Source organism: Protopterus annectens, chromosome 16.part0 (assembly GCF_019279795.1).
Source record: "Protopterus annectens isolate FY-2018-M chromosome 16.part0, PAN1.0, whole genome shotgun sequence".
NCBI lineage: Eukaryota > Metazoa > Chordata > Ceratodontiformes > Protopteridae > Protopterus > Protopterus annectens.
In genome coordinates this window covers 40,140,573-40,155,826 of record NC_056750.1, presented here as the reverse complement: position 1 = coordinate 40,155,826, position 15,254 = coordinate 40,140,573, and the positions used below count along the sequence as shown (strand labels likewise).

Sequence of the window (15,254 nt, the reverse complement as noted above, 5' to 3'; positions counted from 1 at the left end):
TAAGTTTGAGTAATATTTAAAATACGTCCCCAGTTTTGGGCCTTTGACCCCTACTCCTTTATTTTAGGCTTTGTCCAGATTTCTGGTTGACAGGTCTGCATGCCAGTGCTTCTGTTACCTGTACTGAGGTTATCCCTTACAATCTGTGCTCAGTGGACTGTCCTCCAATCCTATATACTCCTTATTTGCCCTGTAATCCCTCATTTCTGTGGCCTAGAAAGCTGGATCCTACTACTCAATAATTACAACATCAAAGGTTGTTCTTTAAACTTACCTAGCATTTGATTTGTTCTCATCCCTACTTGGTAAGTGAACAAAAGAGGCATCAATGCTCTGCCCTTTGATATGATATCAAACTTACTTTCATATCACTGGAATAATTTTTGTTCCCAATGATGTATGCATCTTTTCACTATGCCAGGTTTTTGTGATATAAAAAAAATGAGACTAAAATGAATAATTTCCAAACTTTTCCCACCTTTAATGTGACCTATAACCTGTACAATTCAATTGAAAAACAAATTTGTTAGGGGAAAAATATAAAAAAATAATAAAAGTACAATACTCTGGTTGCACACGTGTGCACACCCTTAAACTAATACTTTGTTGAAGCATCCTTTGATTTAATTACAGCATTCAGTCTTCTTGGGTACACACCTGCCATCAACTAAAGAGACTCTGATTGACCCCAAATAAAGTTCAGCTGTCCTAGTAGGATTTTCCTGACATTTACTCAGTTGCCTGCTACAGCAAAAGCCATGGTTCACAGACAGCTTACAAAGCATCAAAGGGATCTCATTGTTGAAAGGTATCAGTCAGAAAGGTACAAAAACATTTCCACAGCATTGGATATACCATGGAACACAGTGAAGACAGTCATCAAAAAGTAGAGAAAATATGGGACAAAAGTGACATTGCAAAGAACTGGACTTCACTCCAAAATTGATGAAAAGACAAAACAAAAACTGGTCAGGGAGGCTGCCAAGAGACCTACAGCAACACTGAAGGAGCTGCAGGAATTTCTGGCAAGTACTGGTTGTGTATTACATGTGACAACAATCTCCCATATTCTCCATATGTCTGGACTATGGGGTAGGGTTGCAAGATGGAAGCCTTTTCTTACACAAAAACATCCAGGCCCAGCTAAAATTTGCAAAACAATACATCAAGTCTCCCAAAAGCATGGGGGAAAATGTGTTATGGTCTGATGAGACCAAAGTTGAACTTTCTGGCCACAATTCCAAAAGGCACAAAAAAAACCCTTTGCATCATCAAAATAACACCATCCCCACGGCGAAGCATGGTGGTGGCAGTATCACGCTTTAGGGTTGCTTTTCTTCAGCTGGAACTGGGACTTTAGTCAAGGTGGAAGGAATTATGAACAGTTCCAAATACCAGTCACTTTTGGCCCAAAGCCTTCAGGCATCTTCTAGAACGCTGAATATAAAGAGGAATTTCACCTTTCGAAACAACAATGACCCCAAGCATACATTCAAATCAACAAAAGAATGGCTTCACCAGAAGAAAATTGAAGTTTTGGAATGGTCCAGCCAGAGCCCAGACCTAAATCAAATAGAAAGTCTGTGGGGTGACCTGAAGAGGGCTGTGCACAAGAGATGCCCTCGCAATCTGACAGATTTGGAGCGGTTTTGCAAGGAAAAGTGGGCAAATATTGCCAAGTAAAGATGTGCCATGCTGATAGATTCCTACCCAAGAAGACTGAATGCTGCAATTAAATCAAAAGGTGCTTCAACATAGCATTAGTTTAAGGGTGTGCACACACAACAAAGTATTAGTTTAAGGGTGTGCACACTTATGCAACCAGCGTATTGCACTTTTTAAAATTTTTTTATATTTTTTCCACTAACAGATTTGTTTTTAAATTGAATTGTACAGGTTACAGGTCACATTAAAGGTGGGAAAAGTTTTGAAATGATTTATTGTGGTCTCTTTTTTTTTTATATCATACAAACCTGGAATTTTAACAGGGGTGTGTAAAGTTTTTATATCCAATGTATATAGATATAGACACACACAACACTACACACAAGTGTTTTTGTGTACACATCAATGTATAATCACAATGTTCTTAAGGCTTGGGAAAGACTGGGAAAAAAGTCTGTAAAAATCAACTCCATCAACACTACCTGATGTCATTTTTTTCAGTGAAACGTTACAGATCTCACTTTCTTTACCTATTCATGTGCTCAAGGAAGGTTTACAGTTACAGAATTGGTCTGGCTTTCTGAATGGCTATGCATTTTGTCTGACACGTGTGTGTAAAGACTGGAGGTATGTTGTTTTTGAAACTCTATGCGATACAGTGTTGACAAATCATGAACTATTAATAAGTAGAAATTAGCAAAAAAGATCGGAAAGTTTTAATGAACTGCAATGCAGATTGGTAAAGGACTCTTACCTTGGGTCTCTGCCTTCCTTTCCCGAGGAAATGTTTTTCTGTAAAGTTGTATCCTTTACAGCTGTAGACTCCTGGCAAATACAAATCACATTACAATTAATTAAAATTCACTGGCAACCAACACAAATGATCTTTTTCACATAAATTGCTGTTTGTAGTGAAAACTCCTTTCCAAGCAATTTGAAAACAAAGCTGCAAAAAATGCTTGCACATTTGCCACTATACCACAAGCAGTCAAATCTGTTAGAGGACACACCACTTTGCAAGCAAAAAGAAATGACCACAGCAAAGCACTATTCAGCATTTTGTTGCACAGTTTCACCAGACTTCTTACACAATACTGAAGTCTCAATAAATTTAGCATATCATGAACAATCACAGATTGCAGAGTGAAAACGCATGAACTACAAACTTACTCGTATATTAATGCTGATAAACTACATATTAAATGAATCTGTCAACATTCCTCTCCCATAATGTCACTTAGACTGTAATAAGGCATTTATCAGCTTTCCAGTGGACAACTACGTGTGTCCTTGTTTTCTTTTAAGAAGACATGTCCATCTTACAACACGTTTCAAATGTTTTCTGCAGTACGATCAGCATAATCTGCTGGCAGTGCAGACTAACAGCATCTTTAAAACGAGGGCTGTTTTAAAGGACTTGAGACTACCAATTTACTAACAACAAATGTCAATTCAATTCATTATCTACCCAGGATATGATTCAAGTACAGACTCACAGGCAGTCCTGTGGACATCCTTTATGTAATGGGTTACTAACAGGCCATATAATGACACCTCTAGGATGGACTCTCAGAAGGAGAAGTGATGCCTGTTACTATCCCTTTTCACCAGAGGCATGCAGTAAATAAAGGGTTTACATAGATAAGTTACGGGTCTATATTACATGAACGAAAGTTCATATAAGCGAACGCTCAATGAGCGAAAATCCCGGACATTAAAAACAATATTGTGGGGGGCTGCCCCCCCCCCCCCACACACACACACACACACTCAAAATATATATTCCAACTTCGAGATGGCACTACAGTGAGGAAAGGGCAAAAACTCCAATCTTCACTGTACTGCAATCCCACAACACGTACCTCAATGTTCAGGAGTTTCGCTCATTAGAGCGTTCGCTTATATGAACTTTCATTCATGTAATATAGACCCTAAGTTACATGCAAAAAAAAAATACAGAACATCAAAATGTTGATTTTCCCCTCCACTTAGCTAATCTTATAATGCCCACAAAATCTCAGGCACTTTGTGCAGTAGAAATATGGAACCACAGTTTAGATAATGTTAATATTAATTCATACACTCACCACAAACTTTGTTATCCAAAATATAATAAAAACTCCATCTGATAAGACAGCCATATCTGTGCATGAAAGGAAATACACTGCAGATGATGCCACTATGCAGATGTCAAACATGCACAGCCTTCACGTGATGTACCAGGAAGGCAGCGGGACTGGTCATGTCAATGAACTATACAACAGTACAGGATTATGAACCGATTATTGGAGAATGCATGGATCTAGAATGCCTACAGCTGAGTTAATATTAAAAAATATAAAAAATGAAGGATGTGTGTGTGTTATAAACTATTGCACAGAAGGAAAAAATAGTATGTCTAATGGTCAATAACCAGTTTAAACACCACTTCAATGAAACCTACTAACATAACTGTTTGGCTGAGTAACGGGCTGGATGGGTGTTACAGCCAGTGTTCATTCACTATATTATCATTTCTGCTTTACATATGCATTTAAGGTTTCTACATGTTAGTGGTCTATAATTCGTGTTTTTCAAGTTTCCTGCTGCTGAACAAAATGCAAATCTGTGAAGCATGTGTAAGAGCTACACAAGGAGTACTAACTCACATCAGCTACACGTGCCTATAATGAGCATGTGTATGAGCTACACAAGGAGTACTAACTCACATCAGCTACACACACCTATAATGAGCATGTGTATGAGCTACACAAGGAGTACTAACTCACATCAGCTACACACGCCTACAATGAGCATGTGTATGAGCTAAACAAGGAGTACTAACTCACATCAGCTACACACGCCTATAATGAGCATGTGTATGAGCTACACAAGGAGTACTAACTCACATCAGCTACATGCCTATAATGAGCATGTGTATGAGCTACACAAGGAGTACTAACTCACATCAGCTACACACGCCTACAATGAGCATGTGTATGAGCTACACAAGGAGTACTAACTCACATCAGCTACACACGCCTATAATGAGCATGTGTATAAGCTACACAAGGAGTACTAACTCACATCAGCTACACACGCCTATAATGAGCATGTGTATGAGCTACACAAGGAGTACTAACTCACATCAGCTACACACGCCTACAATGAGCATGTGTATGAGCTACACAAGGAGTACTAACTCACATCAGCTACACGTGCCTAGAATGATGCATGTGTATAAGCTACACAAGGAGTACTAACTCACATCAGCTACACGTGCCTAGAATGATGCATGTGTATAAGCTACACAAGGAGTACTAACTCACATCAGCTACACGTGCCTATAATGAGCATGTATGAGCTACACAAGGAGTACTAACTCACATCAGCTACACGTGCCTATAATGAGCATGTGTATGAGCTACACAAGGAGTACTAACTCACATCAGCTACACACGCCTATAATGAGCATGTGTATGAGCTACACAAGGAGTACTAACTCATATTAGTTACACGTGCCTAGAATGAGCATGTGTATGAGCTACACAAGGAGTACTAACTCACATCAGCTACACGTGCCTATAATGAGCATATATGAGCTACACAAGGAATACTAACTCACATCAGCTACACACGCCTATAATGAGCATGTGTATAAGCTACACAAGGAGTACTAACTCATATTAGCTACACACGCCTATGAGCATATATGAGCTACACAAGGAGTACTAACTCACATCAACTACACGTGTCTATAATGAGCATGTGTATGAGCTACACAAGGAGTACTAACTCACATCAGCTACACGTGTCTATAATGAGCATGTGTATGAGCTACACAAGGAGTACTAACTCATTGTAATAGGTGACTATCGTCAGGCACACTGATGTCCCGCTCACCAGGCTGAACAAGGAGAAGGTCACGGTGAGCTGCCTGTCGGGCGCTAGGATCCGCCACATAACACAAGCACTCAGGTCACTCTAAGGCAAGTACAAATATGACTCAGTCATTGTCCATGCTGGTGTGAATGACCTGAGACGTACCTCCCTGGACTACATGAAGAGAGACCTAGAGGAGCTCTCTGGGCATGTAGCCCAGGCTGGTATGACCCTGACCTTGAGTAGCATCTTATCCTCACCAAGAATGATGCCACAATATGAAGACAAGATGATCAATTTCAACAATTGGCTTAAGTATTGGTGTCATTCAAAGGGGATCCAATGCCTGTCTGCCTGGGATGACATGCTCGACAAGCCACGATGCTTCGCTAGGGACGGCTTGCACCTGTCACCCCTGGGCTTTGGGATATTGGCAAAGGCTCTTGCTACCCCCATAGTGCCTTTTTTAGGCAAGGCTCAAAAGACAAACCCACCTCCATAAGTATCACAAGGGATAAGAAACTAAGAGTAATGCTACTCAATGCCAGAAGTCTAAACCTCAAGATGCACGCACTCAAAACTCTCCTTAGCATGGAGAACATCGATATCGGTGCAGTAACAGAAACCTGGTTCAAGGCTCCTGAGAGCACCCCAGCACTACCAAGTTATACCTCATACCATGCTTTTCGGCCCCAAAACTTGGACCGAACCACAAAAGGAGAGGGAGTATCAATATTCGTCAAAGATACCCACACTTCCAGGTTGGTGGCACAGCACGAAGCATCAGAGACTATCCATGTGCAACTAACAGTGGGTAAAACTGCCTTCTAGTTTATAGCCTGCTACAGACCACCCCCTCCCAAACCCAGGAAACCCACTCGGCCTTCCTGAGAACACTGGAAAATATGAAGGTCTCTCCAAACAACATTATATTGGGCGACTTCAACTACCCAAACATAGACTGGGAGCATTACTCTAGCTCCAACACCCTAGCCCAAAGGTTCCTAGAATTTATAAACTCAAATGCAATGGAACAACTTGTTACCACTCCCACAAGAGGGGAAAACATACTGGACCTGATCATCACCAACATGGGGACTCTATGCTCCAGACCAGAAGTGTAACCCTCACTGGTAAGATCAGACCATAAACTAATCTCACTGGATATTCACATCCCGACTCCACCCCCTGCCCTGAAAACCACAGTGAAAAACTTTTCTAAAGCAAATTTCACACTCCTCAAAACCGAGGTGGAATCCTTCAAAGCCCCTGGGCCTGTGGAAAATACGGCCCAGACCACAGAATCCTTTATAAACGCATTCTATGAACACCTTCAGGAGTGCAAGGATCATGCAATCCCAAATAAAACCAAGACCCAATCCTCCAAAGGCAGACGTCCTGTCTGGTGGACCCCAGCCATAAACAAACTATACAATAGAAGGAGGAAGCTACGACATGATACAGCAAAATCCCAAAAAGGGAAGGCACCTCTGATCAGTATTAGCAAAAAACTAGGGCACTCATAAAATCGTCTAAGGCCAGCTTCGAGAGAAAAATTGCACAGGACACTAAGGATAATCACAAGGCTTTCTTTAGTTATGTTAGGAACCTGGGTGGGAATTCCCAGATATGCTCAGAATTAGTCCAAAATGACAAAAAATACACCAAACCCACAGACATTGCCAACATCCTACCTGACAGGTTCAGCGCAAACATCTCCCCCCCTCCCCACCAAAAGGGCAAATATCTATCCCAGCAGAGTGCTGCCCCCTCGACATCTCAGATGCTCAGGTAAGAACTGCCCTCTCCAAAGCAAATAACACAGCATCAATGGGACCAGACAGTGTCCCAGGCTGCGTCCTACATGAACTCCAAGAAGAGCTACACCCAAACATAAAACTACTGTTCAATCTCAGCTTTACTACAGGATATGTACCCAAACAGTGGTGTACAGCAACAGTGGTCCCTCTCCACAGAGGTGGTGCCTCAACGGATCCTGGAAACTATCGCCCCATAAGCCTGACTAGCTTGGTCTGCAAAGCTATGGAAAGGATCATCATGGACCTCATAAATAAAGATATTGGGGACCTACAGACACTGGATCCTACCCAGTTCGGCTTTGTTAAGGGGCAGATCCTGCCTCTTAAACCTGGTTGATTTCTTTGAAACAGTCACCAAGGCCATTGACGAGGGGAAGGTGGTCCACACAGCCTACCTGGACCTCACAAAAGCCTTCGATACAATACCCTACTCGGGCATTATAGATAAGCTCACCAGCTTAAATATAAACCCCTATGTCACTAGATGGGTTGCAAACTGGCTCAAGGACAGAACCTACATGGTTAGAATTGCTGGAGCCATGTCAGACTCCAAACCAGTTACAAGTGGCATCCCTCAAGGCTCAGTCCTGGGACCTCTCTTGTTCGGCATATATTTCTCAGAGGTACAGGCCAACACAGAAGGACTGTGGCTGACCAAGTTCACAGATGACTGCAAACTGGGTGCCATAATCGACTCTCCAGCCGACACAAGCATCCTCCAAAAGGGCCTCAAAGAAACAGACAACTGGTGCCAGAGCCATGGCCTCAAGCTAAACGCCAAAAAGTGTATAGTCATCCCCTTTGGCAAAAACAAAGTGCCCACAAATTACCACATAGGTGGTAATCCATTAAGTACAGAAGAAGTAATTAGGGACCTGGGGACCCAAGTTGATAGCAATCTCTCATTTGACAACCACATGGCCAAAGTGGTTAGAAAAACATTTTATATAGCCCACCTAATCATGAAGGGATTCACATCTAGATCAGGGGAGGTCATCGTGCCTCTTTACTCATCCCTCATCAGGCCCATAAATGAGTACAATGCCCCTTTTGGGATGTACCTTACCAGACACCTGCAGCAACTGGAAAGACCCCAAAAGTACCTCACCAAGAGGATCAAAGGGCTCAAACAGATGCCATATACTGCCCGGTTAAAGAAACTCCAGCTCTATTCAGTGGCATACCGCCTGCTCAGAGGAGATCTGTGCCTGACGTATAAAGCCATGTCCAACCCAGAATTAATGGACATGCTGCACCTCAGAAAATCCAAATCCCATTGAGCTACGCGCTTGAGAGACTTGAACCTCAGCACTGAAATAAATAGGACATGCTGGAGGGACACATTCATAACCCAGAGGCTCCCTTCACTCTGGAATAAAATCCCAGTCCAGGTGAGGCAGAGTCCCTCATTGACTCTCTTCAAGAGGAATCTTGATGAGTGGATGGGAGATCGTAGGTTTACCCCGGGTATCACTTCTGTGTCACTGTTAGACAGAGGCACAGTATACTAACCTCGAAAAAGGGCATAGCAAATTTAATTTAAAATGGGTGGCGAAAGCCAAACACACTCTGGCTAGGCTTATAAATGCCCTAGGGCAGATAGCCTAGTATGAACCTATGAACCTATATCAGCTACACACACCTATAATGAGCATGTGTATGAGCTACACAAGGAGTACTAACTAATATTAGCTACACACGCCTATAATGAGCATATATGAGCTACACAAGGAGTACTAACTCACATCAGCTACACACGCCTATAATGAGCATGTGTATGAGCTACACAAGGAGTACTAACTTATATTAGCTACACACGCCTATAAGGACCATGTGTATGAGCTACACAAGGAGTACTAACTCATATTAGCTACACGTGCCTAGAATGATGCATGTGTATAAGCTACACAAGGAGTACTAACTCATATCAGCTACACACGCCTATAATGAGCATGTGTATGAGCTACACAATGAGTACTAACTCATATTAGCTACACACGCCTATAAGGACCATGTGTATGAGCTACACAAGGAGTACTAACTCATATTAACTACACGTGCCTAGAATGATGCATGTGTATAAGCTACACAAGGAGTACTAACATCAGCTACACATGCCTAGAATGATGCATGTGTATAAGCTACACAAGGAGTACTAACATCAGCTACACGTGCCTAGAATGATGCATGTGTATAAGCTACACAAGGAGTACTAACATCAGCTACACGTGCCTAGAATGATGCATGTGTGTAAGCTACACAAGGAGTACTGACTCACATCAGCTACACATGCCTATAATGAGCATGTGTATGGAGCTACACAAGGAGTACTAACTCATACTAGCTACACGCACCTATATTGGGCATGTCTATGAGCTACACAGAGTACTAACTCATATTAGCTACATGCACCTATAATGAGCATGTGTATGAGCTACACAAGGAGTACTAACTCATACTAGCTACATGCGCCTATAATGAGCATGTGTATGAGCTACACAAGGATTACCAACTCATATTAGCTACACACACCTATAATGAGCATGTCTATGAACTAAACATAGTACTAACTCTTATTAGCTACATGCACCTATAATGAGCATGTGTATGAGTTACACAAGGAGCATTAACTCTCATCAGCTACACGTGCGTATAAAGAGCATGTGTCTGAGCTACATAAGGAGTACTAACTCATATTACACGCACCTATAATGAAGCATGTGTATGCGTTACACAAGGAGTACCAACTCATATTAGCTACACGCACCTATAATGAGCATGTGTATGAGCTACATAAGGAGTACTAACTCATATTACATGCACCTATAATGAAGCATGTGTATGCGTTACACAAGGAGTACTAACTCATACTAGCTACACGCTCCTATAATGAGCATGTGTATGAGCTACACAAGGAGTACTAACTCATATTACACGCACCAATAATGAAGCATGTGTATGCGTTACACAAGGAGTACTAACTCATATTAGCTACACGCACCTATAATGAGCATGTGCATGAGCTACACAAGGAGTACTAACTCATATTAGCTACATGCGCCTATAATGAGATCTCACCACGTGTTCCTAGCCAGTCGGTTTGATTAGATGCTCACGTAATTGATGGAGTGGCAAGGAGGATGTCAGTTTGGTTTGAAAGCATATGCATGGGCACACACAGTAATAGCATCTACCGAGCATTGGCTGGGAAGCCAGTTACGTTGTGGTTCAGATGAGGAATGGGGCAGCATACCGCCGGCAGCACTGTGTGGAAGTGTGGAGGGGTTCAGTGTAGTCTGCCCACTGCATAATCCCATAACATTTGTAAGGACAAATGCTGGAAAGTAATGGCATAGGTCCAAAGAGCTACTATAAAACAATAGGTTGAGAGCAAAAATGTTGCAATATTCATCAGACATACTCTCAACGAAGTGGTCTTCAATGAACTCACATATGACAGTATGTCCAATGGACTGTTCTACTTTGTTATACCATATACATGATATGCTCAGAACAGCAACAGTGGAACGTGCGAGAAAAATCATGCACAGTGTACGTTATTGCCTGAAGCAAAGTGAAACCATCTAAAGGTTTATCACTGGTAACTTGGGACCTTTACCAGCAAAGTCTGAAAGTCTTACTATCACTGAAACCTTAAGTCAATAACAACCGTCTTGTGCATTGCATGTCAAAAAAACAACCTTTTAGTGAGAAATTTGTCATGCACAGAGACCCTGTTTGAAAACAAATTATTTAAAATTAGCTTGAGTTTTTTCACCCCACAGCATGAGTTCCAGAGTCAGAGATACCACTATACTAATCATGTGTTCTATGCGGTAACATAGACGCAGCATCTGTAAAAGGTAACAAAGTTTGGTAAGGACAAAAGCAAGCTCACTACACAGCACCCCTTTTATATCACAACCACATGCACAATTCTGTGTATACCCAGGAACAGAATATAAAACTGTTCAGCAGTAATCCCAAACTCGTTTCAAGTTAACCTACAGGGTACTGCCTCAGAAGTTTTTATTATGGAAAACTCAAGACCTACATAACCTCAAATGCATGAGTGAGACTATAACCTGGAATGTACATGAGTGTACATACTTCAGCATTTTTATAGAAATCTCACGTGCATCCTAACTACAAAACACATTACATTTTAATTTCAACACTTAAAACACAAATGGCCCACTGCCACTGTTTCAGTATTGCACCACATGCAAGTGTTCTGCCACTGGTGATCCCTAAACATGATAATGTGAGACTGCACCATTGTAACCAGCTACGGTTGAGGGACTCGACATGGCAAATGAACAGTATGTAGCACTTTCTCACTGCTTTAGTAATTTCCAAGTTAACTTTTACCAAATGATATCTGGTACCTCTAGATTGCTGTCCAAGTCAGCTTGTGGAAAACATTTATGTGAAATGAGAACTAGAAGAAGGCTTTAATAGTACAAATACCATTCCTGAAGAGTTAGTGTGCTACCAAACCATTTTATACTACTCAAGACTGCAGACTTTGCTTTGCCTACTCCAGATCATGCAACAGAAAAATATGGAAGGTAAACCATTAAAAAAAACACATTTTTCATTACTGGCCCATACCTCTCAACTGTCCCTGATTTTAACTCAAATTTTAGCAATGTCCCCTTTAATCCTTCCTGAAACTGGTGACTTTTGGACAAATGGTGGTGAATTGTACATAATAAATAATGGTAATACTTGTACAGTTAAAGACTTCTTTTACTTCAGAAACTGCACATTAGTTCACATTCGCTTATTCTGTCAATGGCTCAAGTTAACAACACTAGTGTCCCTGATTTATATTAAAAAGTCAGATGTACATAATATGCTCATCAAGGTCCAACTGTTGGAAGAAGGGTAGTAGTATCTGGGACTAAAAGTACATACATTAGTGGATAAAGCAGTAGAAAGAAATACAGTGAAATGGGAGGTCAAGATAAGAAAGTGTTTCAACAGATGGTCAGGGAGGCTTAGCATTTTCAGGAGAGGACGTGATAGTGAACAGTGATGATGTTACTTTTGGTGATTTACTTATTCAGACATCTTCAGATACTCCCACAGGACAGGCTGCTGAAGTGGTCACAGAAGGTGTGAGACAAGTCTGTATGGCAATGGATGAGAAGCAGGACAAATAAAGGAAGACAAAGGATGGCCAACAAGAAGAGGGAATGTCAGACTTTAACCACTGCTGCATAACTTCTAATCTGGCAGTGTGCTACAGGAATTTGGGAGATCATAAAGTGGATATGATGGGAAGAGGGATGCACAGAACTTGAGGCCTAGACCAGTAGGGTAGGTGGAAATCAATACAGATAAATAACTTAATAGATGGGTTATTAAGAATGTGCAACTGGAAGGAATGGACACAAAAAAATGGGACTGGCTAAATTAATGGAGTTAGATGGAGTTGGTGAGAAGAAAACTGACAGTGGCATGGTAAAGGGCTAAGGACTGTAAAATATATACTGGAGAAGGATAAAAGAGAGAGGGAATTGCAAGAAAAGTATAGGATGGTAGTGGGTGACCACTCCAGACAGAATGGCAAAAGAAAGAAAAACAGGCAACTCTGGGTAAGGTAGTAGAGGGAAAGTGTTGGAGGAAGAGGTGGTCAGAGGGCATAAAAGTCTTAAGTGAGTAACATATAAAGACTCAGGTGAATGTAATGGCAACAATGAGTTGATTCAGTTAAGCAAGATCCAAAACAGGCAGATGGTGGTGAGAGAGAAGATACATGGCAGGTACCGAAGATGTGAGAAGTGGGCCTTCTGAATGATAGCCAGAAAAGAAATTCAAACACATGGTATAGGATTGCGCCCTAAAACTGACATGGAGAGACGGTGGGAAGTGGCAATGCTGGCTGGGTGGAGAATCTGAGGCAGACATTATGCATACATGACGGAACTGTAAAGAAGTTAGAAGATTATAAGGAGAGATCAGAACATATGGAGTCTACGACAAGCAGCTGGAAACAGTTCCCTATTTTATATGTTTACAGCAGAGAGAAGCTCTAGGAGAAGGAAGTTAGAAGAGAAGGCAGGGATCCAAACTGTGGCTGGTTGGGTAAAGTAAAAAAAAAAACAGCAAAAGGATGGAAGAAAGCAGGAAAAGTATAATCTTACAAAGGTGATTTGGAAGGTAAGGAGAAAGGGTTTGGGCTGTACTTAGAGGGAAACAGTGGGAAGAGACAAAAGGGGAAGAAGGGAAGCAACACTTCATGGACAGGAGTGAATTCGGAAAGAACCAGAAAGGGGTACTGAATAACCAAATATCTGGTGAGGAATACAAGGAAATATGAGGACGGAAAGGGGAAGTTGTACAGTTGGTATACAGATGCCATAGTTAAGGCATACAGCAATAGTAACTGGTAGGCAGAAATCGAAAAAAGGATGTGGACAACTCTTATTTTAAGCATGTCACAAAGAGATAATACAATCAAATGCAATGAAATGCTGGGTGTTAACTGAGAAAAAAATGTCTAAAACGTTTAAAGTATGTGAGGATTTTTTATGTGACAAGGATTTTCTTGTGTACAGCCACCTCTGGTGCATAATTTTTTATTTTGTTTCTGTAAATTTATTTAATTTCAAATAAGGCTAGGAATAAAGAAATATTTTCTGCACAGGGTACAATGAAAATTCATTGATAGGCATTAGTAGCTTTAAAACAGGCATGCAATCTTGGAAATTCAACTCAATCAAGGACTGATTTTGAAGTTCCACTCATCTTTAACTGGACTTTAAACACAAACCTCAAAAGAATAAGGCAAGCATGTTATACGTTATATTACAAACTGTAACCTGTAAAAACAAACATTTTCTGGTTGACCATTTTTCTACATTGGCATTTTAATTTATTAAAGATTTCTAACATTTACTCGAAGGCTTACAGTTACTTTAGTTTATTTAGATAGTATACTGCTATCCTCATTATGAAAAACTAAGGATGTTTAAAAGTATAAATGCTTTATTAGCTGCTACTAAATACTGTAACGCAGGCATTGGCAGCTGCCTAATTAATAGTCAAACATGCATAAATTACACTGAATTTCCCTTATTGTGAAGCCCAAGCAGATTTGTACTCAAAAATGAAAAAAATCAATGTATTTACTGCACTGATGGAGAGTAAACATCCTCGCTGACACTGTTTTGCAATGCCTGGTTGTGTTTGAGTATGGAAGGGTATTCTGCTCAACTTTTCCTTAACTCCACATCAATTACAACTTTTTTGAATGATACTATCCTACACAAACAAAGCAAATGTTTTCTACCAAGTTCTTTAACTTCCTCATGCCTGTTTATGTAACACTGTTCTTCTAAAAATAGTCAAAAATGTGCATCTTTTTGCAGTGCTGAGGACAGGTACTGTTACAGAATTAGAAGTTATGTACCTACCATAACGTTCCATGTTAGTTGTCTTCTCTCGCCTTCTTTCTTGCTGGATGGGTTCGGAGCCGATCCTCGGCTCCGACTCGGCACTTGCTAAGCTTGAGAGTCATTTTTACCAGCTCGAGGCAGCCCCATATCCCATGATGCAAGGCGGTAAATACCCAGATCTCATTTGGTACCTAGAGGGAAAACTACCTAGCATAAAAACTTTCCACTAAGGAAAGAAGAGCAATAAGCCTAAAAAGGCTGAAAGGGGAAACCAGATAACTAAAACTAGAACTAACTGGTGCCCAAAGAAACAAAAATCTTCCAGAGCCAAGGGAGATCAAGGTCTGTCCAGGCAAGGGGGCAGGAGGGAGGGTCTCAAGAAAGAAGGCGAGAGAAGACAACTAACCTGGAACGTTATGGTAGGTACATAACTTCTAAATGTTAAGTTGTCAATCTCGCCTTCATTCTTGCTGAATGGGACCGCGTCCCTAGCACCTCTATC

General features: G+C 41.1%; 1 protein-coding gene across 1 annotated transcript in view; it reads right to left on the bottom strand.

The window, feature by feature from the left end:
- Positions 1 to 15,254, bottom strand: part of RAPGEF1 (Rap guanine nucleotide exchange factor 1) — a 2,911,094-nt gene that overhangs the window by 953,334 nt on the left and 1,942,506 nt on the right. Inside the window, exon 14 of the mRNA XM_044058589.1 lies at positions 2,420 to 2,490. Coding sequence (XP_043914524.1) covers positions 2,420 to 2,490 — 71 coding nt within the window. The remainder of the gene's footprint in view (positions 1 to 2,419; positions 2,491 to 15,254) is intronic.